Below are 27372 nucleotides of genomic sequence, written 5' to 3' on the forward strand. Positions count from 1 at the left end.
CTTCTCTATTGCTCATTTGCACAGCATGCACCACAGCATTTTTTAAAGTACTGCTTTTGCATTTAAAGGCTCCATCTCCAACATATTGCGTTCCCGTGCAGTTGGCGGGCACGTCAAAACGACGCACGCGGATACATGCGCATACAACGCATGTCCCTGCATACCCAATGATAAAGATAGGTACGCAGGACGCATGCGCATCTATGCGGATCTGAAGGGAAGAAGCACGCAGCCCTACACAGAGCACCCAAATACAAGTGTGAACATAGCATAATATTGGTAATATCCTGAAACCCAGACCTTTAGGAATAATATAAAACTCCTTATCTTAAAGTTTACCGGAGTTACCTTTAAGATTCAACTCGAGATTTATGTCATGAGTAAGCAGGGACTATAATTATAACCCATGTCATAATATTTCTAAAATATCTTTTATTTCCAAATTTTGGAAATTGTCTCAATCTTCTGAAAGACTCTTTCATAAATCCATGCATGTGTTGTAGAGTATTCAGCAATAATAACCTGATTTTTCTGTTACAAAAATGTATGCCACATAAATATACCTTCATTCATAGGATTTCCATCATTCAACCAGGTTCATATTCCTGCACTTTAGTGATTTTAGAATGATCAGTCCTTTTCTTAAAAGCACTGATGTGTGAATAGCATTGACCAATGCTCATGTTATAATGGCACCTGAGAGAGTTTGTGATACATAATGGAGCAAATAAACAATCAACTCTTGAAGCTGAGATGTTAGAGGCAGGAAAAATGGGTAAAAATAAGGACCCAAGTGTCTTAGACAAAGGCCAAATTATGAAGGGAAGAAAAGTGGCTCAGAATATCTCCAAAACAGCAGGTCTTATGGGGCATTCCCAGTATGCAGTAATTATAGTCCAGTCAAAATACGAAAAAAAATCCTTTACTCTGAACAAATTCCAAGAAAGCGTTTTATTGTTTTTTTTGGTAGTATTACAAGTAGGGAAAAACATACTAAAAGTTTACCAAGATAGGGTTACCACAAAGGGTCTAAATGTGACGTCAAAGAATATGGTCGACAAAGCTGTAAAATGTTAAATGCGACTCGCCTTTCAGTGTCTATCATATTTCTTTTACAATTACTACTATTATTATATTTATTATTTAACGATTTATTTATCTTCTTTTACAGAGCTGAGAATGATGGAAAGTCAAGAAACTTGCCCCTTATGCAGCCATGAAGTAGAAGATGATGGAGAAAGAGTGGTGATTGGTGCGAAAGGAGCTGAAGGGATCAATAAAGTCAGTATTGAGAGGGGCGTTAGCACTGTGGTAGCTGCTGGAGCAGTGGTGCACAAGAGATGTCGTATGAACTACATAATCAAGAAGCAAATAGACTTGCATAAGAAAGCTACTTCCGTTCATCATTCACCTGCCAAGAGAGGTACACGAGTGTCTACTGGATCCTATGATAGCACGACGCAGTGTTTGTTCTGTGGACATGAAGTGGTGAAGACAAGCTCTAGTAGTGATTTTGATGACTATAGCTTTGTTAAAACGGATGGATTTGTAAGGTCCATCTTGTCACATTGCAAACAGCGTAATGATGACTGGGCAATCACCATTCAAGGGAGAATCGCGTACTTTGGGAAGGACTTACATGCTGCAGACTGTCTGTATCATCGTTCATGTGACATTAACTTTCGGACAAATTACGGAATTCCTATGCGTCATGGTGGTGGATCTACTACAAAGAAACCGCAGAAGGTAGGGAGGTCGATGAACATGGACCAAGAGCAAGCGTTCTTGAGAATGTGTGCATTTCTCGAGGATAACGATGAAGAGCAACTGATTGTCACAGATCTTGCAAAGAAAATGACGGAGTATCTTGCAGAAGGATACAGTGCTGCCTATAGTAATAAATGGCTGAGGTATAGGCTGGAGGAGAAGTATGGCGATTTGCTATTCATAGCAGAGTGTGAAGGGTTGCCTAACATTGTAATGTTCCGTTGAAAGACCAGAATAATCCTGAGGGACCATTTCCGTAGTCAGGAAATGGATGAAGAAGCCCAGAAGACAGCCATCATAGAGACTGCGGCCAAACTAATCAAGAGCGATATCAAGTCTAAGATCCCATCTTCAACCAATGAATGTCCGAAGACTTCTTCGCTTGAATGTCAGTCTGCCTTAGATTATCTCCCCCTGAGTTTGCTTTGCTTGCTTGAAACCCTCTTCATTGGAAAGGACATTCACAGGAAGGTCACAAGCATTGGACAATCAGTTGTTCAGGCTGTACGTCCCAGGGCTGTAGTAGCTCCATTGCAGCTTGGGTTAGCAGTCCAGCTCCATCATCATTTCAGGTCTCGATTTCTTGTAGACAGTCTCTGAGCCATGGGATATTGTTCATCATATTCGGAAGTTCAGCGATTTGAGGAAAATGCTGCCGCTTCTGTTGGCCAGGATGTACTCGGTGGTACCATAGACAGACTGGATACGGCACTGCTGTTCGCTGCTGACAACGTCGATCATAATATCATCACGTTAGATGGGAAGGGGACTTTCCACGGCATGGGGATGGTAGCTACTGTGACTCCAGGAAGGAAGGTCAGTCGCACTGTTCTCAGATGGAAGACTGCGGACTTGGAGATAGTTGAACAAAGTAGGGTTGATGTAAGGGAATACCGTTTCGCAAAACGGACTCGCCGAAACATAAAATTCAAGCCCTTGCCATTTCTCAACGCCATTGACCATCGTGTTGATGTATTGTGGGAGATGTCTCTACGCTTCAAACAGCCTACACCGAGCTGGAATGGAGTGATGCACATGCTACATAAAGACTGTGATCATCCGAGGTCGTCTTCGGTAATCTTCCTGCCCATCATTGACATGTATTACGGAGACAAGTCATGCATCTTCTCTACTCTTGAGTATCTGTGCAACCTTGCTGATAAACCCCGATCCGCTGCAGTTGTTACATTCGATCAGCCACTCTACTGGAAAGCGTCAGAAATCAAACACGAGGTGCCTGAAGACAGCCCGGTTTGAGATGCTGTCCTGATGCTCGGGAGCTTCCACACATTGATGAATGTTATGGGTGCCATAGGAACGTTGATGGATGGGAGTGGAATCAAAGAGATCTTGGGAACAATTTACGGTGACAATGCTGTGCAACACATCATGACTGGAAAGGCAGTTCAGCGTGCAGTTCGTGGCCATCTCCTCCTTGATCAGTGTCTTACTCAGCAAGTTGCAGACAAAGTACTTTGCGACCATCCTGGTTTTGCAGACCTGTTGCAAGAACTTGAGCAGTTGTATGCTCGGACACTGACAGGGGAGAGTGACTTGAATTCGGTCATCACTTCTACCTGCCTTAGTGAAATTGTCCACCTCTTGTCCACCAAAAGAAATGGATTATCCGCTCACTCTCGCACCAGTAAACTATGGCTGAATTATCAACAGATGGTTGGAATTGCAAGGGAGCTTATCGGGACCGATCGTACAGGATCCTGGCTGATGCACCTTCATGCTGTAGCCGGATGTTTGCCCATTCTTGCAGCTGCTGGGCATGGGAACTATGTGAAGGCCGCCTACCTTTACCTCCAGTCTATGACCACTCTGGAAGATGATATGCCATCAGACTTCCATAGATTTATGAATGGCTTGCATGTTGTAAGGCGGACTGATCAGTACTGGGCAGGCCTGGGTTGCGACCTAGACATCGAGCAAGCTCTGATGTGCTCCCTAAAAACTGCAGGAGGACTCACCAGAGAAAGTGGAATGTCCGAACATCAGAGGGCCTTGTGGACTCTGTCAGTGCCAGTGTCCTCTTCCTATAGTGATGCAATGCAGGATTTCACTCGCCAGAGCTTTGTCACCAGTGAAGAACACAAGGAGGCAAGAACGTCAAGGATGAGAAGAGATCGTGAAGACCTGGAGAAAATTGCAGATAAACTTGAGACCTTTTCACCTTTCTCTGATGAAGTGTCTCTTCACAACATTATCACCGGTGTCAATGCAAATAAGGATGTGAATGTCCATAACCTGTTCACCATTGGCAGAGAATTAGTGGCAACAATGGAGGGTCAATCACTGTTTTCAGTTAAGTACAAGCGGTCAATGAAAGCCAAGACCCTAGCATCCAGTGAGGCTATTGACGTTGCTAAGGACAAAACAATAGACCCCGCTCTTTTGTTCCAAAGATTTCTTGTGGTGTCTCAAACTGCTGATCTTTCCCTTGATGAGGTGATGGCCTATGAACTTTCACCATACCCACCATCCCTCTTTGAGGCAAAACATCTCTTACGCAAACCAAGCAAAGCACAACTGATGGCTGCTATAAAAGAGCAGAGTTCAGATGACGCAGTACTCAAGGATGTACCAGAAGTGGAACATTATGTTCTTGACGGAGGTTTCTCTTCTCCATCGACTGAAGTGGTCAGAAGGAAAGACATATTGTTCAATCGCTGAAGACTATGCATTTTTCACACTAAAGCACTATGGTAAGGCTACGATAGTATTTGATGGTTACATTGGAGGACCAAACACTAAGGACATTACCCATCAACGACGGCGCAAAAAACAAACAAGTAACAAAGTGAACATTGCTGAAGGAACAAAATTTGTCAGGAAAAAGGAGGACTTCCTTTCGAATGTGGAGAGCAAACAGTCTCTTATCAATCTCGTTTCACAGCGCATGAATGACAGAGGTTGCCTCGCAATACAATCAGAGGGGGATGCAGATGTGGAGATCATTAAGGCAGCAGTGTCAATGTCATCCAACAAAAGTACTAGGCTCATTTTCGAAGATACAGATCTTTTGGTGTTGTTACTTCATCACGCGTCAACCAGCGATGGCAACAAGCTTTATTTCTACTCGGGAGGGAGTCCTATATATACGACATTAAGGTTATGAAGAAGTTCCTGGGAAACCATGTCTGCAGCAGTCTTCTGTTCCTTCATACATTCACGGGTTGCGATACCACTTCCGCGGTTTTTGGAATCGGAAAAAAACTCGGTCTACACAAGGTTTTGAAGGGAGTCTCAGTCTTACATAGCTGTGCTAAAATCTTTTCCACACCTAACAAAAACAGAGCTGAGATTGAAGACGCTGGGTGTAAAGCGATGGTGGCATTGTTCAGGGGCAAACCTGGAGACAATCTGTATGCAATGAGGTATTCTACTGTCTGCAAAAAAGTTGGTTCAGCCAAAATCTTTGTTACACCTGAACGACTGCCACCGACCTCCTCTGCAGCGAAGTATCGTGCCCTTCGGAGTTACCTCCAAGTGATGCTTTGGATGGACAGTGGTGAGGCCATGGACACTACTGAATGGGGATGGGAATTGCAGAACAACAGTCTAGTTCCAGTGATGATGGATACTTCACCCGCCCCAGAAACACTTCTGAAAATAATTCACTGCAATTGCTCTCGTGGTTGTAGTACACTTCGGTGCACTTGCAAAAGACACAGACTTACCTGTTCACGGGTATGGGGACCATGTCAAGAAGGGCATTGTGACAATATGAGTGAGGAAGCAGTGTCTGATGATGAAAATAGTGACTATTGACCTGACACGCTTATTCAGTGATGAAGTAGGTCTTAAAATGCATTGTGTATTAATTCTATAATTTCTAGAAATGTACATATATGTCATGACGTCATTGATGACGTCATGACCTGGCCTGTCCATGTAGTGACTATAAAACTTTGTATAAAAATTGTTATATGAAAATATATAGTATACAAAATGCAAACTCTTCTGTAACCTAAAGCTACAGCTTTGAAATAGGTAAATTTTCGTTATTTTTAGTGCGATGACTGTCATCGTCTTATGACGTCATAGTTAGGACCTTTGTGGTGATCATTTTTTGGAAAACTTTTAATATGTTGTTCCCCACATATAATTTGTAAGAAAGAGAAATCATTAACTGAATGGTGCTAAAATCCCAGCAAAATGTTCCTAAGTGAGGCAAACTATGATAGTGTTTAGATTCCCTGAGACCCCATATGGCATTGTTTTTTCCAGCATTAGTTGTCAGTCATCTTGGGCACAATCTAACCTCATGGGAGGTTTTGGTTTTGTGTACTGTCTTCTAGACCCAGCAAAATGACCAAGCTAAAGTTCTGCATAAAGTTCATAATTGTTCTCATTTTACTGCAGAGTTTCGACATTCCAGTGGAGTGCCATCCTAACAAAATGTTCTACTAGGAAACTTTGGCTTCTGGTATTTACGTGGGTGGTACTTTGAGTTATACCATCTGCCGAAGCATTGTAGCAGGGAAGATGGAAGTATCCTGCGCTGCTGAATAGCAATGAAGATCCAGGACAAGAATGAAAGAATGGTGATTTAATATGAACACGTTTCAGAGTCAGTCTGACTTCTTCCTCAGGACGACAACAAATCGATCAACTATATTTTACTGTATGGTGAAATTTGACCATGTGTGCAATCATTCTATTCTCATACAGCATCATGTTGTCAGCAGCAGAACACGGGATAATTTGCTGCCAACAACAATGATGTTTCTGCTGATATAAACAAGCACAATAAATAATATGAGCACCCAATAAGCAAGCATTTTGTACATTCATTTGGTAATTTGGAAACATGATTCTTATGAATGCCAAATATCATCCTATGTTAAATGATCTTAACCCTTTCGCGCCAGAGCCTGTTTTTGCCTTCGTGACTGGGCCAATTTTTTCAATTCTGACCAGTGTCAATTTATGAGGTCATAACTCTAGAACGCTTCAACGGATCCTGGTGATTCTGAAAGTGTTTTCTCGTGACCTATTGTACTTCATGATAGTGGTAAAATTTCTTTGATAAAACTAGCGTTGATTTGTTAAAAAGATGGAAATTTGGTGAAAATTGTGAAAATTTAGCAATTATCAAACTTTTAATTTGTATGCCCTTAAATCAGAAAGTCATATCACACAAAATAGCTAATAAATAACATTTACCACATGTCTACTTTACATCTGCACAATTTTGGAAATAAATTTTTTATTGTTAGGAAGTTATAAGGGTTAAAAGTTGACCAGCGATTTCTCATTTTTACAGCACAATTTACAAAACCTTTTTTTTTAGGGACCACCTCACATTTGAAGTGAGTTTGGGGGGTAAATATGACAGAAAATACCCAAAAGTGAGACCATTCTAAACACTGCATCCCTCAAGGTACTCAAAACCACATTCAAGAAGTTTATTAACCCTTCAGGTGCTTCACATGAATGAATGGAATGTGGAAGGAAAAAATAAACATTTAACTTTTTTCCACAAACATTTAATTTCAGAACCAATTTTTTTTATTTTCACAAGTGTAAAAAGAGAAAATGAACCACAAAATTTTTTGTAGAATTTCTCCCGAATACGCCGATACCTCATATGTGGGGGCAAACCATTGTTTGGGCGCACAGCAGAACTCAGAAAGGAAGCGCCATTTGACTTTTTCAAAGCAGAACTGGCTGGTATTGAGATCGGATGCCATGTCACATTTGGAGAGTCCCTGATGTGCCTAAACAGTGGAAACCCCGCACAAGTGACACCAATGTGGAAACTAGACTACTCAAGAAACTTATCTACATGTGTGTTGAACACTTTGAACCCCCAAATGCTTCACAGAAGTTTATAACGTAGAGCTGTGAAAATAAAAAATCATATTTTTTCCACAAAAATGATCTTTTCGCCCCAAAATTTTTATTTTCCCAAGGGTAACAGGAGAAATTAGACCACCAAAGTTGTGCAATTTGTCCTGAGTATTCCACATGTGGGAGTAAACCACAGTTTGGGTGCAAGGCAGAGCTCAAAAAGGAAGGAGCACCTTTTATCTTTTTCAATGCAGAATTGGCTGGAATTGAGATTGGACGGCATGTCGCGTTTGGAGAGCCCCTGATGTGCCAAAACAGTGGAAAAAACCCCACTAGTGACATCATTTTAGAAACTAGACCTCCCAAGGAACTTATCTAGATGTGTGGTGAGCGCTTTGAATCACCAAGTGTTTCCCTAAAGTTTATAATGTAGAGCTTTGAAAATAAACTTTTTTTTCCACAAAAATGATCTTTTAGCCCCCCATTCTTTATTTTCACAAGGGTAAGATGAGAAATTGGACCCCAACAGTTGTTGTCCAATTTGTCTTGAGTATGCTGGTACCCCATATGTGGGAGAAAACTACTGTTTGGGCACACGGTGGGACTTGGAAGGGAAGTAGTGATGTTGTGGAACACAGACTTTGATGGAGTCATATGTAGGTGTCATTTTGTGTTTGCATAGCCCCTGATGTGCCTAAACAGTAGAAACCTCCCAAAAGTGACCCCATTTTGGAAACCAGACCTCCCAAGGAACTTATCTAGATGTGTGGTGAGCACTTTGAACCCCCATGTGTTTCACTAAAGTTTATAATGTAGAGCTGTGAAAATAAAAAAAATCATTTTTTTTTCACAAAAATGATGTTTTAGCCACCAATTTTTTATTTTCACAAGGGTAACAGAAGAAATTGGACCACAAAAGTTGTTGTCCAATTTGACCTGAATATGCTGGTACCCCATATGTAGGAGAAAACTACTGTTTGGGCACATGGTGGGGCTCAGAAGGGAAGTAGTGACATTCTGGAATGGAGACTTTGATGGAATGGTCTGCGAGCATCATGTTGCATTTGCCGAACTCCTGATGTGCCTAAACAGTGAAAAACCCCAATTCTAATTCCAACCCTAACCCCAACACACCTTTAACCCTAATCCCAACCCTAACCATAACCCTAACCACAAACCTAACACCAACACACCCCTAACCCTATTCCCAACCCTAAACCTAGCCTCAACCCTAACCCTAACTTTAGCCTAATACTTGCCCTAACTTTAGCCTGACCCTAACCTTATCTTTAGCCTAACCCTAACTTTAGCCTAACCCTAACTTTATCCTAAGCTTAACCCTAACTTTAGCCTAACCCTAACCATAACTTTAGCCTAACCTTAACCCTAACTTTAGCGTAACCCTAACGTTAGCCTAACAATAACCCTAACTTTAGCCTATACCTAATCCTAACTTTAGCCTTACCCTAACCCCAACTTTAGCCTAACCCTAACTGTAGCCTAACCCTAACCCTAACTTTAGACTAACAATAACCCTAACTTTAGACTAAAAATAACCCTAACTTTAGCCTAACAGTAACCCTAACCGCAACCCTAATCGTAACCCTAACAGTAAAACTAAACCTATCAGTAACCCTAACTTTAGCCTAACAGTAACCCTAACAGTAACCCTAACTATAGCACTAACCCTAACTATAGCACTAACCCTAATCCTAACTTTAGCACAAACCCTAACTATAGCACTAACCCTAACAGTAATCCTAACCCTAGCAGTAACCCTAACTCTAACTATATCAATTGCCCTAACCTGCGTACCTGCTATTTTTATTATGTGACAAGATTGCTTCCTGGCACAGCTGTTGACAGCAGAGCTTATAACACTGTTTCTCTGATCTCGCACTGACAGGATATCAGAGGAGAAGCAGTGTTACTATAAGGCAGATCACCGGGAAAGCTCGTTGCTACAAGCTTTCCCAGCGATCTCTTTCATGGGCTGCTGTGATGCTGACATCATCAGGACCTGAACCAATCAGGTCTCAATGAATACCTGATTGGTCACATCAAGCATTGTGCGCTGGGATCCTCGCGTTATAAGTACGTGGGGGTCCCGGGGGGCACGAAACCCCCGACAGTAGATAAACGTTGGCGCTGCACAAAGCCCAGCAAGCGCCGACGTTTATTCACCGTCGGCAGTCTGGAAGCGGTTAAGACCACCACTAATTAGCAGAATACAGAGGCATCATTTCCAGTCTGAGCTCCAGCATCTTCCAGCACCAAACAGGAGTGCTCAACTCCATGGACAGTTCACAGAGATCAGGCTGCTGCTTCCTTATGCTACTCTGCAGCTCCAACACACAGATTGCTCAGCTATCCTAGCTGACCTGTGCAATCTCTATTCATAGAAAGACTCTGGCTTGTCAAACTCCCAGCTACAGCTCACATTTTGGCTGGACACACACCAGCTTCAACATGCTCCACTCTGCTCAACATCCCAGCAGATTTACTCAAGGTGACCCCATTTCCTGATTCTTAGTCAAAGTTATCCAGGTGAATCTAATCAAGATGTGCAGTGCTACGATTTAGTCCAATCCTACCTGGCTTTGGTACAACACTGAAAAGATATTTCAAAATGTTTCCAAGACCAGTCAATACGGGGTTTTTTTCACAAATCAGAAAAAATCCACATGAAAAGTGTTTCAGATAAAATTGATTGCATCAGCTAAACATGTTCTAAACATATTCTCATCCTTAATTGTGAAACATGAACCCTAGAAATTGATTTCTATTTTGAGCCACATCATTATTTGAGATGAAAATTGTTCTCTGTTTCAAGTTTTTGTTTTACCTGTCTTTCAAAGGATAATTGTTACCTAATAATATAACATACTTTCCTATATAATCTGTTGTGCAATTATATACGCACTGGCATGTTATTTTGCTGGTTAGTCTAGTTATACAGGAAGTATTTAAAATTCTTATGAGAGGTTGTAACAGCAAAATTCTGTAAGACATGCTTTAATATATAATTAATTGCAACATCGGCCACAAGTGGCCCAAATAGTAATGAAAAACTCTGTTTACCAATTTGAGTCACAATATTAACTTCATGTCTCTGCTACTTTTATTTGTAATGTTGCATTTTCTACCAAATCAGTAAGGTTTTCAGAGGGAATGTTTTATAAATAAATTTCCTATTATTTACATGTATTTTCTCTTCATTTGCTCTCATTTTCTATATCATTTTATGTATAAAAAAATCTTGCAATTTTCACTCTGGCCACTAGACATAATATTAGAATCATAAGTCTTGTTCTGTACAGACACTATAACAATTCCACCTCTCAGTGTGTCTTAGGGTGCAGTGATTGACAGCTTAGTCGTCCAGTCTTGTGCAGGGCATGCTGAGCTCTCTGTGATTTGATTGACAGCTCGGCTGTCCAATCTGAGGCGTGTAGGTGACGAACTCTCATCAAGTGCTCCCTGTTCCCTTGATTACTCATTTATTTAACTGAGCTGGCTGTCCCAAACATATAGCTGCCAGCCTTAGCTTCAGCTCTGTGTGGTTTGTTTTCTCTGTGCCTAGTGCTTGGCTTGTTGATCTATCGCTGCCTGACCTTGGGTCTCCTTCTGACCATCCGTCTGTTTAACCCTTTCACTCTGATCCGCTATCCTCCTGGTATTTTGACCTCGGACTGGGACCTGGCTATGCCTTTTTCTCTTCCCTCTGTTTATGATGCACCCTCCTTGCTATTGAAATTTGACTTCTTGATTATACCAACTTACAGCTTGCCCATGAGAAGTTACTCAGAGTGACATAATGGGTGGCCTTATATTTGTCTTTTTTGACAGTATCTATCCTGTTAACACATTCTGTGACCAGGTGGAAAATCTGAAGCAGATGATTTGGAATCTGGCTAAATAATACCATAGTCTTGAATTGTCACAAAATCAATTGCAGGGTCAGATAATTAATTTGATGAAAACTTCTTATAGCTCTCTGCTGCTGTCAGTGACTATAGTTTCAGTAACCTCTGGCGTACATCTGGGCTCTGCTGAACCTGTAATTGCCCTCCCTCACTCATTTACAGGAAAGAAAAAACAGCTTAGTGTGTCCAGGAAGAGCTGCAGGTTTTTTTTTAACCTGACTCCCCAGTCATCAGGGGATGAGTCCCAGCTGGTGGGACTAATCATGTCCCTATTGCGAAAAGGTCCTCAGACCTGGACATTTTCCTCTGACATTCTAGGACTTATCTATGACAAACTCAACAGGATCCAGGTTGCTCAGGCAAAGATCATGAACTTGGCACAGGGGAGATACACTGCTGAGGACTACTGCTCTGAGTTTCAGCAGTGGTCCACTGAAATTCTGTGGAATGAGGCAGCTCTCAGGTGGCAGTTCCACCAAGGTCTTTCTGAGACTCTTAAAGGACACTCTGATTCTTCATGACAACGTTTGTTCTCTGGTGTAGGCCATGGTCCAGGCCACACAAATGGATCGCAGGATCCATGACAGAAGTGATGAACAGCAGGCAACAAGTTAAACTTCCCAGGAGCAGGTCCATTTACAGAAGGTGGAGCCATTAGCGGTTAGAGATGCCAATCTTTGTGTTTTGCAGAAAAACGTAGACAAGATCTTGGATTCCGTCTATACTATGGTCTCACTGGACATTTTCTGAAGAATTGCCCAACTCATCCTCAGGCAATCAAACAGATGGGAGAATATGTGAGCCTGGGTGATGGCCAAGGAGGTTACCCAGACTCCCAGTTACCTTTTTCTTCCTCTGTTAACGTACTGCTGAATATAATGTTATTCTTAAAGAACCAAATGTCATCAGTATTTATGTTCATTGACTTCAGGTCTGCTGCTTACTTTATTGATTCAGGACTGGTTCCAAAGTTAGGATTAGGGACAGTTAGTTTGGAAAGACCCATTCAAATTTTTGCCATTAACACAATACCGTTACCCTTTTGGATAAAATACTTGTGGGTTACTACTGGGACTTCCATGGCTGCTTCTTGACAATCCTGTTATTGATTGGTGTCAGAAATATATTGTTAAAAGGAGCCCCAATTGTTACAAGAAATGTCTAAAGTCTGTACAAATAGACTGTGATAGTCATGAATGTCTTCCGAGGCACCTGAAGGACATTGGAGATATGTTTTCAGAAAAAGAAGCCGAGGTCCTACCTCCCCATTGTCCTCATGGTTGTGCTATTAATGTTGTGCCTACTGCCAAATTACCTAAAGCTTGCCTTTACAGTATATCTGGGCCTGAATGGGTCGCCTTGAAAGAATATGTTAATGAAAGTTTACGAACGGGTCATATCCATCTTTCCTCCTCCCCCATAGCTGCCTAGCTTTTCTTTGTAAAAAAGAGAGATGGCAGCCTCCATCCTTGAATGGATTTCAAAGAAATAAGCAAAATCATGGTTAAAAATGCATACCTGCTTAAACTCTACCCCGACCTACATAATCAGCTTCTGGGGGTTAGTGGTATTCGAAAATTGATCTTAGACAGGCTTACAATTTGAAACGCATTCAGAACGTGATGGGTGAAAAAAGGCATTCTTAACTAGAGATGAGCAAATTTGTTCAGAAAATGTTCACAAATCTCACATTTGGTATGAACGTAGCACATTCAGATTCGTGTTCGGCTTCACGAGCATTTTTACTCAAAGTCGGCAATGCTCGGTCACAGTTCGGTAAATCATCACCTCTTTACTAATGCTTTTGTTATTACTTTGGCTAGGATAGTGGTTCTGTATGATGAGCGGGGGAGATGGGGGATGTGTTTAATAAAGGAGAAGGATTACAGCAAGTCTACGTCAGTGGAGAAGCGGAGTGTAATTTTTTTCCATTTTTTTTTTTCTTTAACAACTTAATGTGTCTACATTCCGACAGCCAATCAGGGCGCAGAAACAATCCACAACATCATGACACAAAGTCTTCTGTGATTGGCTGCCGAAGTCACTTGCCTTATAAAAAGTTTTGCAAGTGAACTTGTCAGTTAGCTAGATAGGATACTGTCCTCTGTAAAAATCGATCCTCCAGCAAAAACTGTGTTGCAGTCTCAGGAGGCAGGGTAAAAAATAGTGCTGACTCCTGGGTTGCCACTCTGTTAGATCCACCGTACAAGAGTTAATTTAGCCAGATGCTTCCCACCCTAGAAAGGGACATGCGCAAGCTGCAGTATCACAATACGCTTGTAAACAATCTTAAGAGTGGTTTTCCCCAAGACAGCAGTGACTCACATAGTGTGCATCGCAGTTCTAGACTTCCAAACTCAGGTATGTCAAGGCATCAGTGCAAAAACATTAGCAGCAGTATAAGTGGCATAAGCAATTTCTGTGAGTGATTTCACACCAGCCTGTTAACCAGCAGAACAGAGTACAAGTCTGACAAGTTGTGAACGACTGGAGAGGATGGTGCAGGAATATTTGGAGCTCCATATCAATGCTATCGGGGGGAGGGGTTTGGATCCTTTTGCATTTTGGTCTTCAAAAATGGATGAGTGGCCTGCACTCGCTTGTTACACCTTGGAGATTTGGTCAAGACCGGCAGGCAGCGTTCTCTCAGAGTCTGTCTTCAGCGCTGTTGGTGGTGTCCTGATGGAAAAGCGCATCTGGCTACCCCCTGAAAGTGTAGACCACTTAACTTTCATCAAAATGAACAAGTCATGGATCTCCAATGACTTTTTCAACCCAGTTGCAAAATGAGCAGACTAGGAGATTGTGTCGTTTTTAGTATCATGCATTGATCTCGCATTATTACAGTCTCTGACGCCTTTGTCCTGGCTTCTGTGCCTGCTGCAGCTACTGCTGCTGATGTTACAAACAATTTTTTAAATGTAGAGACACAAAGTTGGTTTCCATCTTCTGGGTTGCCTGTAGTGGAAGATGTGTCAGAGGCCTATTATGTTATTTCTACACTGTGGAAATTGATGCCACTTTAGTGGTGTGTGACAGTAATTTTTTGAAATGTGGAGACTCCAAGTTGGGTCCTCCTCTGGTGGGTTGCCTGTGTAAGTAGGTCTCCAATATAGGCAGGTGTGCACTTACTTTCAGTCATCTATCTGTGTTACTTTCCTTACATTTTTCTATCAATAGTACTGTATGAAACTGATGTTTGTGCCATCTGAGTATGTCTGGAAAAAAAATTGGAGGTGCTGCATGAGGTATCAGGGCTCACAGCTAAGAAGCCTTACAATGCTCCCTTAATCCCCAGGTCCTCATTGAAACTTCAATTCAAAGCTGTAAATGCTGGCTCAGACCCTGAAACCTCATGCGTGGCCCATGTCTGAATGCTGCTGTGCCAATAGAAAAGGTTCTACTGTGGGCCAATTGATCAGTCCACTACCTGTGTTACTTTTCTTACATTTTTCTAGCAATAGTACTGTATGAAACTGATGTTTGTGCCATCTGAGTGTGGCTGGAAAAAAAATGCAGGTGCTGCAAGAGGTATCAGGGCTCCCAGCTACGAAGCCTTACAATGCTCCCTTAATCACCAGGTACTCATTGAAACTTCAATTCAAAGCTGTAAATGCTGGCCCAGAACCTTATACCTCATGCAGAGCCCATGGATTACTGCTGCTGTGCCATTTGCAAATTTCTACTGTGGGTCAATTGATGCTACTTTTGACTGTCCCTAATTTTAGCTGATCGGGAAGCTCCCCCCCCTTAAGGTGTTGTGTATACATTTGGTTTGACCTTGAATTTAATGGGGTTCGGGTATGTTCGTCGAACTGCTTGGCAAACATGTTCAGTGAATGTATAATCGTTCGGTGAATCGAACTGAACTGAACCTTGAAAGGTTCACTCATCTCTGTTCTTAACATCTGAGGTTCTATTTGAAAATCTTGTCTTGCCACTTGGATTATCCATTGCACCTACTGTTTTTCAAAATTTTATGAATTATATTTTCCCTGATTGCATTGGATGATTTGTTGTGATTTACCTGGATGATATTACATTTTTCTCTCCCAATTTGGTCTCTGACCAGGAACATGTCTGTGTGGTATTACAAAGATTGAGAAAGAGAACTCTTGGTTTTTGAAATTAGAGAAATGTGTTTTCTTTCTATTCAGGAAATTTTGTTTTTGGGGTTATCTTGTCAGCAAAAGCACTTAAGATGGACCCTGGGAATGTGTAGGCCATAATTGATTGGGTTCAACCTCATGACCTTAAAGCTTTGCAACATTTTCTTGGATTTACAACTATTATAGGAAATTTATCAAGGGTATTTCTCAGATTGCTAAACCTCTTACTGACCTTGCATGTAAGGGGGTGAAACTCAAGGTTTGGCTGCCGGATGCTATCAAGGCTTTTGAAAAATTAAGAGCATTTAATGTCTGTTCCCATCCTAATACAACCCAATGACCAAGAGCCATTCATTGTGGAAGTAGATGCTTCAGAGATCATTGTATGGACCGTTTTACCGCAGGGACCCAAAACTATGAATAATCTGCGTCAGTGTTCTTTCTTTCTAAAAAAATTCTCATCTGCAGAAAGAAATTATGATGTTGGGAATTGTGAGATACTTGCTGTTAAATTGGCCTTTGAGGAATGAAACTATGCACTCACAGAAAATGTTTGACCATTGTCATTGCCAACAAAGCATATATAACAAAAAATTGAGATGAACCTTTGTTAATGACCAAATACTTATTTTCCACCATAATTTGCTAAATAAATCTTGCCAAACCAGACAAGGTGATTTTCTGGATTTGTTTTCTCATTTTGACTCTCATAGTTGTGGTCTACCTATGATGTCAATTACAGGCCTCTCTCATCTTTTTAAGTGGGAGAACTTGCACAATTGGTGGCTGACTAAATACTTTTTTCCCCACTGTACATTCCTTGCATTGGAATCGGTTGTAAATATAGAAAACGCTCACTGTGAGTTCCCCAATAATTGGTTTAATAGTGGAAACAAGGCTCGACCTCCTCTATAAATTGTCGCCCAATTACGTAAACAGCAAAGGGCTATTCTTGACAAAAGGGTATCAGCGGGTATATCTGCGCGATGCCCATGGCTGTGATCTTTGACAACGTCAGATAGGGGAGTGCAATTTCTCTCTAAATTCTGGAGAGCTTTTTGGAGTAAACTGGGGATTGATTTGTCATTTTCATCTGCTTACTACGCTGAAACCAACGGTCACACTGAGAGGACAAATCAGTATTTGGAACAAATATTAAGGTGCTTTGAGGCATGAAGACTGGTCTTTGTTTTTATCTCTCGCTGAGTTTGTCTTTACATGTCAGGTAAACCAGTCTAATGAAACCTCACTATTTTTCTGTAATAATGGTTTTCATCCACATTTTGGTGAGTTTTCTAGGATTAGTCCTGGGGTGAAGGTCACTGTGCACAGACTCGGGGATGTCAGGAGGGAGATTCAAAAGAATATTTGGACCGCTCAAATTCGCCAAAAACGGAAGGCCGATAGAAGATGTTCGGCGTGTCCTGTTTTTAATATTGGGAATAATATTGGGTTGTCAATAGTGATGGGCGAACCTGAACGGTAAGGCTATGTACCCACGTTGCAGAGATGCTGCGGAAGTTTCCGCAACTTCCGCCGCGGGAAAAACACATGCGAATTCGCATGCGTTTTCCAGCAGAAAATATGTGTTTTTCACTCGATTTTCGCGTGCGGAATTCAAGCGCATTCCAAGCGATTTGAAGCCTCTCTTAGAATGTGATTGACAGGTTAGTCACACTTGTCAAGCATAGTGTTTGACTAGTGTGACCAACTTTTTACTGTTGATGCTGTCTATGCGGCATCAATAGTAAAAGATAGAATGTTAAAAATAATTTAAAAAATAAAAAATCGTGATATTCTCACCTTCCGGCGTCCCATGCAGCGTTCCCGGTCCTCGCGATGCTCCCGTTCCCAGCGATGCATTGCGAGACCTTAGATGACATAGCGGTCTCTTGATACTGTAGCAGTCTCGCGAGACCGCCACGTCATCACAGGTCCTTGCCGCAAGGCATTACTGGGAACGGGACTTGGCGGGAGTATCGGTAAGGCTGTGCGGGATGCCGGAGGGTGAGTATAACCCGATTTTAATTCTTTTTTTTACAGGGATATGGTACCCAGGGCGTCTAGGACAGTCTCCTCTCCTCCAGACCGTGGGTACCATCCGCACATGATCCGCTCATTTTGCGCATGGTGAGCATAGCCACATGCGGAAAGTAAGTGGATCAATGCATTCCTATGGGTGCGGAATCGCATGCTGTGTTTTTTTCCGCTATGCGATTCCGCTGCGGAAAAAACAGCGTTAGCACAGCATATGCGGAATGCCATAAAAATGCATGGGATGCATTCTGTATGTGTTTTCGCAGCGTTTTCGTGGCAAAAAAAACACTGCAAAAACGTATACAATCCACAACATGGGTACACAGCCTAAAGATCTGGGTCTGTACCAAACACCTAGTGTCCGTGCACGGACCTAAAACACGGACTTCTCCAAGAAGTCCTTCTTACAGTTCTGGTTCAGCAGCCCAAACATCTGGTGTTTCCCACGTTGTCAAATGGGGAACAGAGCGAGAAACCCCAGCGGCTCTGATCAGTGGTAAGTTCGTTACCGCCGATAAGAGTGGTGCAGCTCCCACACTGGCAGATGACAGTGTGTGAGCCAGCAGCTCTGACCGGTGGTAAAAAGGTTGCCACCAGTCACAGGTGACGACTGATGATAGTAGTACCCTCATTTTCCTACACCTGCTCTCGCTGCTAGAAGCAAGAGCAGGAGAGGCTGAGGAGAGTATTCATCAGCCAGTGTTTGTGCAATAAATAAATAAATAAATAAAAACAATGGTGTGAGTTCACCTCTATTTTTGACAACCAGAGCAGGTAATGCTGACATCTGTAGGCTGCAACCCCCAGCTGTCAGCTTTATATTTACTAATTACCAATAATAGATGGGTTCCCACGCCGTATTTTTTTAAATATTTAAATAAATAATTTTAAAAAGTGGTGTGTGGGCCCCAGCATTTTTGACAATCAGGGAAGCTAAAGCAGACAACTGGGGCTGATATTCTCAGACAGGGAAATAATAATAATAATAATAATAATAATAATAATAATAATCTTTATTTGTCCCATTTGCGCTAATTTCTGACATTTACTCTGGTTTCTGATTCTTGTGGGTCATTTTTATACCTTGTTGAAGAAATAAAGAAAAGCATCATTTTACTCCAATCCTGGTTTGTTGAGTTCTTGCTGGATTTCCTTTTTAATAATCTTTATTTATACAGCATCAACATATTCCGCAGCGCTTTACAGTTTAACAGTTTCAAAACACAATTCATAAGTAACAATGTTAACAATACAATAATTAAAGTAAAATAAGACGACCCTGCTTGTGAGAGCTTACAATCTACAATGAGGTGGGGAAGATACAAAGTACAGGTGTGTATTTACAATGATGTATTTACAATGATGGTCCAGCCATCTTGAGAAGGTGGGGATGGAGATAGTGAATGGGCTACACACGTACACTTACACATAAAATGACTTTGATTAGGGAACGTGATAGGCTGCACTGAACAGATGTGTTTTGAGGGAGCGCCTAAAACTGCAAATTGTGGATAGTCCTAATTTCTTGGGGTAGAGCATTCCAGAGGATTGGCGCAGCGCAGGAGAAGTCTTGGAGTCAGGAGTGGGAGGTGCAGATTAGTGCAGAGGTTATTCGAAAGTCTTTTGCAGAGCGTAGCGCTCAGCAAGGCGGATAGACAGAAATGAGGGAGGAGATGTAGGGGGGTGCCGCACTGTGGAGAGCTTTGTGGGTGAGAACAAGTGCTTTGAATTGGATCCTATAATGAATGGGCAGCCAGTGTAACGACTGTCGAAGAGTGAACGCGTCCGAGTACCGATTAGCCAAATAGATGACACTGGCTGCTGCATTAAGAATGGACTGGAGAGGGAAAAGTCAAGTAATGGGGAGGCCAATTAATAGAGTGTTGCCGTAGTCCAGGCGGGAGTGGATCAAGGAAAGAGCCATGGATATTGGCCCTACCCAGCCTAAAAATAGCAGCCTGCAGCCACCCCCAGAAAAGGCGCATCTATTATTACCTATCCGACAAGAAGATAATCCATCGATGCCGGTGATCAGAATGTGAGAAGCTCTGTTTGTGACATCACTATTGGTCACACTCAGGCAATGCTTCTCAATGCTAAACAGGTGTCTTGTCCCCCCCCTGTAATTTTCATAAACAGCAGAGGGAAATCTGATGGCTGGGGGCTGATGTTAAAATTCTGGGAATGGACCAATAGCCCTATTAATATCAGCTCACAGCTGTTTTCTTAATCGTTACAAGTTATTATAGGGAAGACCCCCTAAAAATGATGAAGGCTCCCCCCCTACAAATAATAACAAGCAAAGGCTAAACAGATAGCTGCGGACTGATATTTATAGCCCAGGAAGGGACTATGTTTATTGGCTCCCTCCCAGGCTAAAGACATTAGCTCACAGTCACCCCAGAAATGGTACATTCATCAGATGCCAAAATAGGAATAATTAGTTCCAGCTGCATAAAATTTGCCTTTCTTCTTTATTTCATCAATTTAAAATAAAAAAACACCATGTTCCTCACCTGTCTGACAATAAGATAATTCATATCTGTCCCTCGAAGAAGTACAGCTCTGCTTCATCTGGGTAGTTTGCTTAGCGCTGGCATCATGCAAAAGCTCAGCAAGACATCCAGAAAACACCGAGATAGGAGCATGAGAACACTCCTGCAGTGTGCAGCGCTGACGTTAAAAAGGTCACCGAAGTTCATAGCCAATGAACCCCGGTCACTTCACTGACGTCACTGCTTGCAGTTTAAGAATTTTCCCACGATGTATGCGGTGCCGTAAGTGAGGTGACCGGAGTTCATCAGCAATGAACTCCAGTGACCTTTCTCATGTCAGTGCTACCTACTGCAGGAGCATAATAACACTCCTGTCTCAGTGTGTTCTGGCTGGTGTGGAGAGTGGTCACATCACTGATGCAGCTGATCTCAAAATCATCTGCATCGTCATGGAATAGATATGGATTTTCTTCTCGCCGGACAGGTGAGGAATGTGGCGTTTTTTATTTTCATTTTATTAAAATAAATGGGTAAAAGAGGGTAGGAAGTTTTATTTCAAATAAAGTACTTTATTCTTGCTGTGTCTTTATTAAAATAAGACTATGGGGATAGTAATGGGGGCGTCTCATAAACGCCCCTTCATTAACAACCTGTGGTCTTAATATCAGCGGCCATAAAACAGCTGACATCAACCCCACAATTATTAACCCACTTGCCACCACACCAGGGCAAATGGAAAGAGTCAGGCAAAGTGCCAGAATTGGCACAATAGATGTGCCTTTTCTGAGGTGGCTGCGGGCTGCTATTTTTAGGTTGGGGAGGGCCAATATCCATGGCCCCTTCCCTGTCTGAGAATACCTTACCCCAGTTGTCTGCTTTATCTTGGCTAGTTGTCTAAAATTATTTTTTATTAAATAATTTAAAAATACTACATCGGGACCCCTCTATTTCTAATATAAAGCTGACAGTTGGAGGTTGCAACCTGCAGATATCAACAGAGGTGAACCCACTCCATTGTTTTTTCATATATAACACTCTCATCAGCCTTGCCCGCTCTTGCTGCTATCAGCAAGAGCCGGTGTAGGATAATGAGAGTAGTACTGTCATCAGCCGACACCTGTGAACAGCAGTAACCTTTTTACCAACAGTCAGAGCTGCAGTGCTGACTAACACGCTGTCATCTGACAAGCAGATGACAGCATGGGAAACAATGGATGTTCTGCCCCCCCCCCATTCATCTGAATGTGATCTGGGTTCGGATTTCAGTTCGGGTACCGTTCTGGTACCCAAACCAAACTTTTTTAAAATGATTATCCGTTTTCTCTGACCACCCGTTTGTTTAAGCCCTTTCCTCTGATCCGCTATTCTACTAGTGTTTTGAACTCGGACCATTACCTGACTACAAATTTTTCTCTTCCCTCTTTCTATGACATACCCTCCTGATTATTGAACTCAGATTCCTTGCCTATCCAGACTCACAGCTTGTCTGTGAGGAGTGACTCAGCATCACAGCGCACTTTTCAGCAGTCTCCTTATCATCACAGAGAAGAGTTCAACGAAAGGTATATCTCTATATACAGCACTTGGCATAAATTGTACATCCTGATTGAAAATTAAGATAATTAATATCTTACTGTACTTAGTAAAAGAATAATTTCCCAAATTTGGGCAAGACTGAGTTTCATAGAGCATTTCTTAAACCCATAACATGAAAGAAAGGTTAATAAAATAACTTTCATAGCAAAATTTTTACTTACTCAAATTAGTTGATGCAAAAGTGAATACACACAACATCTAAAACTATTACATCTAGTATTTTATATGACTATGATTTTTAAGGACAGCACCAAAGCTTCTAAGGCTTGAATGAACAAATTGCCAACATACTGCCACATCTTTTTCCATTCTTCAAGAATGACCTCTTTTAGAGCCTGGATGCTGGCTGGAGAATGATGCTCAACTGGTTTCTTCAGGATTCCCCATGGGGTCAGAACAGAAGACATACTTGGCCACTCAGTCACTTGCAAACTGTTCTTTTTCTGAAATGTAACAGTGGCCTTAAATGTGTGTTTTGGATCCTTGTCACATTGGAAAAGTGCACGACTACCAAGGGCATGGAGTGATGGGGGCTAGGGGTGGACATACACACCGTCAGTGCAGCTGCAAAAGGTCTCCAGAGGGGAGGGTGCCCGCTGAAATGCTAAAATATCATGGTTTATCACAGATCAAGCAGCAGCATCAACAATATTTGGAGAGGAAGAGGACCCATACATGAGTCATTTGCAGACAGAGGGGGATGCTCTGCTCCACTCAGCAAAGGACGCTGGACAGAGCCTCCTTCCTGTCCTCTTGTTGATGTTGTCGCTAGATTTGTGATGCTGGACACTCATGACTCAAAAGACTGCAGGGAAAAGTCTCTCACCCTGAGACCCACAGTCACATAGTGCGACCTCTCTCTCCATCCGCTCGGCCCTAAGGAGGACGGGTGCTCTATGTGCCATGAATACAAGTCTTCACATCATGCAGACTCTCTCATGTTGATCTGCAGGTGGTGGGTGAGAGGGGGGTTGAGAAGAGGGTTGCTGGGGAGGGAAAGAGAATAGTGCTTATTGGCTCAGTGTGTACTTTGCCCACTATAAGGAGTCTGGAAAGGGCCCCTTAAACAGTTGTAAGCTCTACATACAGGTACAATTGGGTCTCATCCTCTCTCAGTCAATCATAGACTGTCATAGATTGTCATAGACATGACATAGCCTTTATGAGCACATCTATGGTGGGCTGACAGGGTATAAATGACATAGTGTCTCTTGTACTATGAGTCCCACACTGGTGCAAGGAGCTGCAAAGGAGGACTGTGGACAAGTCTGACAATTACAGCTTCTTATGGAAAATTTGTAAGAATTTTAAATTAAAGCTTTATGTTAAAAGGGTTGTCCACTACTCGGACAACCTCTAATCACTCACCATATTGGCCTCCACTAAAATAACAACACTTGTAATAACCTCTGTTGCCAGTACCATTCCAGCAGTGTCGGCACTGACTCTCCCGAGGTTCATGCCATGTTGTTACGTCACACGAGCCCTATGACAATTTGAGCTGACTTCACTCACCCCGCCTTCGGATGTATCAGACACCATTGATTCATCTAAAGGCAGGGGAGTGATGCTAGCACCGACTGTTATGTCGCACAAGCCACAGGACAGCCAGTGCTGATACTGCTGGAACGATGCCGACAGGCACTGGAGATGAGTATAAGTGGTGTTGTTTAACTGGGACACACATGCTGAATGAGACGGAATTGTCCAAGTAGTAAACAACCCCTTTAAATAACACTTTGGCAGCAATGGTCACCTGAGCGAATAGCCAGTCATGCCCATGCTCAACAGACAGATCACAACCAAATGTACTGTACAATCACCTGAATGAATCTTAACTAGTGTTGAGCATTCCGATACCGCAAGTATCGGGTATCGGCCGATACTTGCTGTATCAGAATTCCGATACCGACTTCCGATATTTTTTCAATATCGGAAGTCGGCATCGGAATCGGAAGTTCAAAGTTGATTGACAGCCGAAATGACGTCATCATGATACGCGGTGTGTGCGCATCATGATGCGCCGTTATTTCGGGCCTTCCGGGGGTCTCTGCCGGCCTGCCGGAGGGCTGTGTGGACTGCCCGGGGTCTGTACCGGCCTGCCGGGGGGCTGTGCTGGCCTGCCGGTGGTCTGTGCACCCTGTGGGGGTCTGTACCGGCCTGCCGGGGGGCTGTGCCGGCCTGCCGGTGGTCTGTGCACCCTGTGGGGGTCTGTACCGGCCTGCCGGGGGGCTGTGCCGGCCTGCCGGGGGGCTGTGCTGATGTCCGGGGGTCTGTGCAAGCATCGTCCGATGGGACTACAAGTCCCATCTGGCGATGCCTGCTACCATGACAGTGATTGACACATTAGCCAATGATGGGACAGTAGTAGTCCCATCATCCGGCTAATGTGTTAAATGTTTAAAAAAAAAAAAAAAATACTACATACATACTACATACATACTACATGCATGCTACATACATACTACATGCTACATACATACTACATATATACTACATGCATGCTACATGCTACATACATACTACATATATACTACATGCATGCTACATACATACTGCATGCTACATACATACTACATACATACTACATACATACCACATATATACTACATACATACTACATGCATGCTACATACATACTACATACATACTACATACATACTACATGCATGCTACATACATAACACATATATACTACATGCATGCTACATACATACTACATGCTACATACATACTACATATATACTACATACATACTACATACATACTACATGCATGCTACATACATACTACATATATACTACATGCATGCTACATACATACTACATGCTACATACATACTACATATATACTACATACATACTACATACATACTACATGCATGCTACATACATACTACATACTACATACATACTACATATATACTACATGCATGCTACATACATACTACATGCTACATACATACTACATATATACTACATACATACTACATACATACTACATGCATGCTACATACATACTACATGCTACATACATACCACATACATACTACATACATACTACATGCTACATGCTACATACATACTACATATATACTACATGCATGCTACATACATACTGCATGCTACATGCATGCTACATACATACTACATACATACTACATGCTACATACATACCACATATATACTACATACATACTACATACAATACATTCATACAATACATACATAGACATACAGTACATATAACATAGAGTAACATACTTACCAATACTTGTCACATTGTTCCCCGAAGCCATTGTCTTTTACGGAATAAATATTAACATAACAAACCACAAAAATACTCACCCACGATCCGAAGCAGTCCACGAGTGTGTCCCACGACGATCTTGGGTAGAGAACTGCAGCATCAGCTGATGCTGCCGTTCTCTACGGGCTGCAGGAATCCAATGACGGAAGGTAGGTATCCTTCCGCACTGTATTCCTCCGCCACTTAAAAAAAAAAAGTCCCTAGTCTCACTTTATGCCATTGCTGCGTGGGAAATTCCCACACAGCAATGGCATAAAGTGAGACTAGGGACTTTTTTTTTTTTATAAGTGGCGGAGGAATACAGTGCGGAAGGATACCTACCTTCCGTCATTGGATTCCTGCAGCCCGTAGAGAACGGCAGCATCAGCTGATGCTGCAGTTCTCTACCCAAGATCGTCGTGGGACACACTCGTGGACTGCTTCGGATCGTGGGTGAGTATTTTTGTGGTTTGTTATGTTAATATTTATTCCGTAAAAGACAATGGCTTCGGGGAACAATGTGACAAGTATTGGTAAGTATGTTACTCTATGTTATATGTACTGTATGTCTATGTATGTATTGTATGAATGTATTGTATGTAGTATGTATGTAGTATATATGTGGTATGTATGTAGCATGTAGTATGTATGTAGTATGTATGTAGCATGCATGTAGCATGCAGTATGTATGTAGCATGCATGTAGTATATATGTAGCATGTATGTGGTATGTATGTAGCATGTAGTATGTATGCAGCATGCATGTAGTATGTATGTAGTATGTATGTAGCATGCATGTAGTATATATGTAGTATGTATGTAGCATGTAGTATGTATGTAGCATGCATGTAGTATATATGTAGTATGTATGTAGCATGTAGTATGTATGTAGCATGCATGTAGTATGTATGTAGTATGTATGTGGTATGTATGTAGCATGTAGTATGTATGTAGCATGCATGTAGCATATATGTGTTATGTATGTAGCATGTAGCATGCATGTAGCATGCATGTAGTATGTATGTAGTATGTATGTAGCATGCATGTAGTATGTATGTAGTATATATGTGGTATGTATGTAGCATGCAGTATGTATGTAGCATGCATGTAGTATATATGTAGTATGTATGTAGCATATATGTAGTATGTATGTAGCATGCATGTAGTATATATGTAGTATGTATGTAGCATATATGTAGTATGTATGTAGCATGTAGTATGTATGTAGCATGCAGTATGTATGTAGCATGCATGTAGTATATATGTAGTATGTATGTAGCATATATGTAGTATGTATGTAGCATGTAGTATATATGTAGTATGCATGTTGCATGCATGTAGTATATATGTAGTATGTATGTTGCATGTAGTATATATGTAGTATGCATGTTGCATGCATGTAGTATATATGTAGTATGTATGTTGCATGTAGTATATATGTAGTATGAATGTAGCATGTATGTAGTATGTAGTATGAATGTAGCATGTATGTAGTATGCATGTTGTATGTATGTAGCATGTAATATTTTTTTTTTTTTTTACATTCAACACATTAGCCGGATGATGGGACTACTACTGTCCCATCATTGGCTAATGTGTCAATCACTGTCATGGTAGCAGGCATCGCCCGATGGGACTTGTAGTCCCATCGGACGATGCCTGCACAGACCCCCGAAGCCTGCACAGACCACCGGCAGGCCGGCACAGCCCACCGGAGCCTGCACAGACCACCGGCAGGCCGGCACAGCCCCCCGGCAGTCCGGCACAGCCCACCGGAGCCTGCACAGACCACCGGCAGGCCGGCACAGCCCCCCGGCAGGCCGGCACAGCCCACCGGAGCCTGCACAGACCACCGGCAGGCCGGCACAGCCCCCCGGCAGGCCGGCACAGCCCCCCGGCAGGCCGGCACAGCCCACCGGAGCCTGCACAGACCACCGGCAGGCCGGCACAGCCCCCCGGCAGGCCGGCACAGACCACCGGAGCCTGCACAGACCCCCTGGCAGGCCGGCACAGCCCCCCGAAAGGCCCGTACAGACCCCAGAGAGGCTGTACAAGGCAAAAACAGGGTTTTTCTTATTCCAATACCGGAAGTCCCATAGACTTGAATGGGACTTCCGGTATCGGAATCGGCGATACCGATACTTTTTTTTAAGATCGGCCGATCCATTCCGATCCGATACTTTGAAGTATCGGACGGTATCGCTCAACTCTAATCATAACTGTGAACGCTTCACAACAAAAGACATACCAGTAATAATATGTCCTATGTCCGGTCCCCATGTATGGACTGGGCTCATGAGCTGACCCCACTCCATACCTGTTATGCAGCTGTAGGGAAGGTGGACTGATGGAC

General features: G+C 42.4%; 1 protein-coding gene across 3 annotated transcripts in view; it reads left to right on the plus strand.

Moving 5' to 3' along the window:
• Positions 1-21677, plus strand: part of LOC141091108 (C-C motif chemokine 20-like) — a 34289-nt gene extending 12612 nt beyond the window's left edge. The window contains exons 4-5 of one of the 3 annotated variants that reach the window (XM_073576471.1): positions 1172-1423; positions 6139-6232. In XM_073576471.1, coding sequence (XP_073432572.1) covers positions 1172-1220 — 49 coding nt within the window. In that variant the 3' untranslated portion in view covers positions 1221-1423; positions 6139-6232. Of the gene's footprint in view, positions 1-1171; positions 1424-6138; positions 10777-21592 lie in introns of those variants that run through there. The other 2 variants (XM_073576472.1, XM_073576469.1) reach the window with 2 other exon arrangements.
• The last annotated feature ends 5695 nt before the right edge of the window (positions 21678-27372 follow it).

The sequence above is a fragment of the Dendrobates tinctorius genome, unplaced genomic scaffold (assembly GCF_039654945.1).
Source record: "Dendrobates tinctorius isolate UK_male_01 unplaced genomic scaffold, ASM3965494v1 ptg000049l, whole genome shotgun sequence".
Taxonomy (NCBI): domain Eukaryota; kingdom Metazoa; phylum Chordata; class Amphibia; order Anura; family Dendrobatidae; genus Dendrobates; species Dendrobates tinctorius.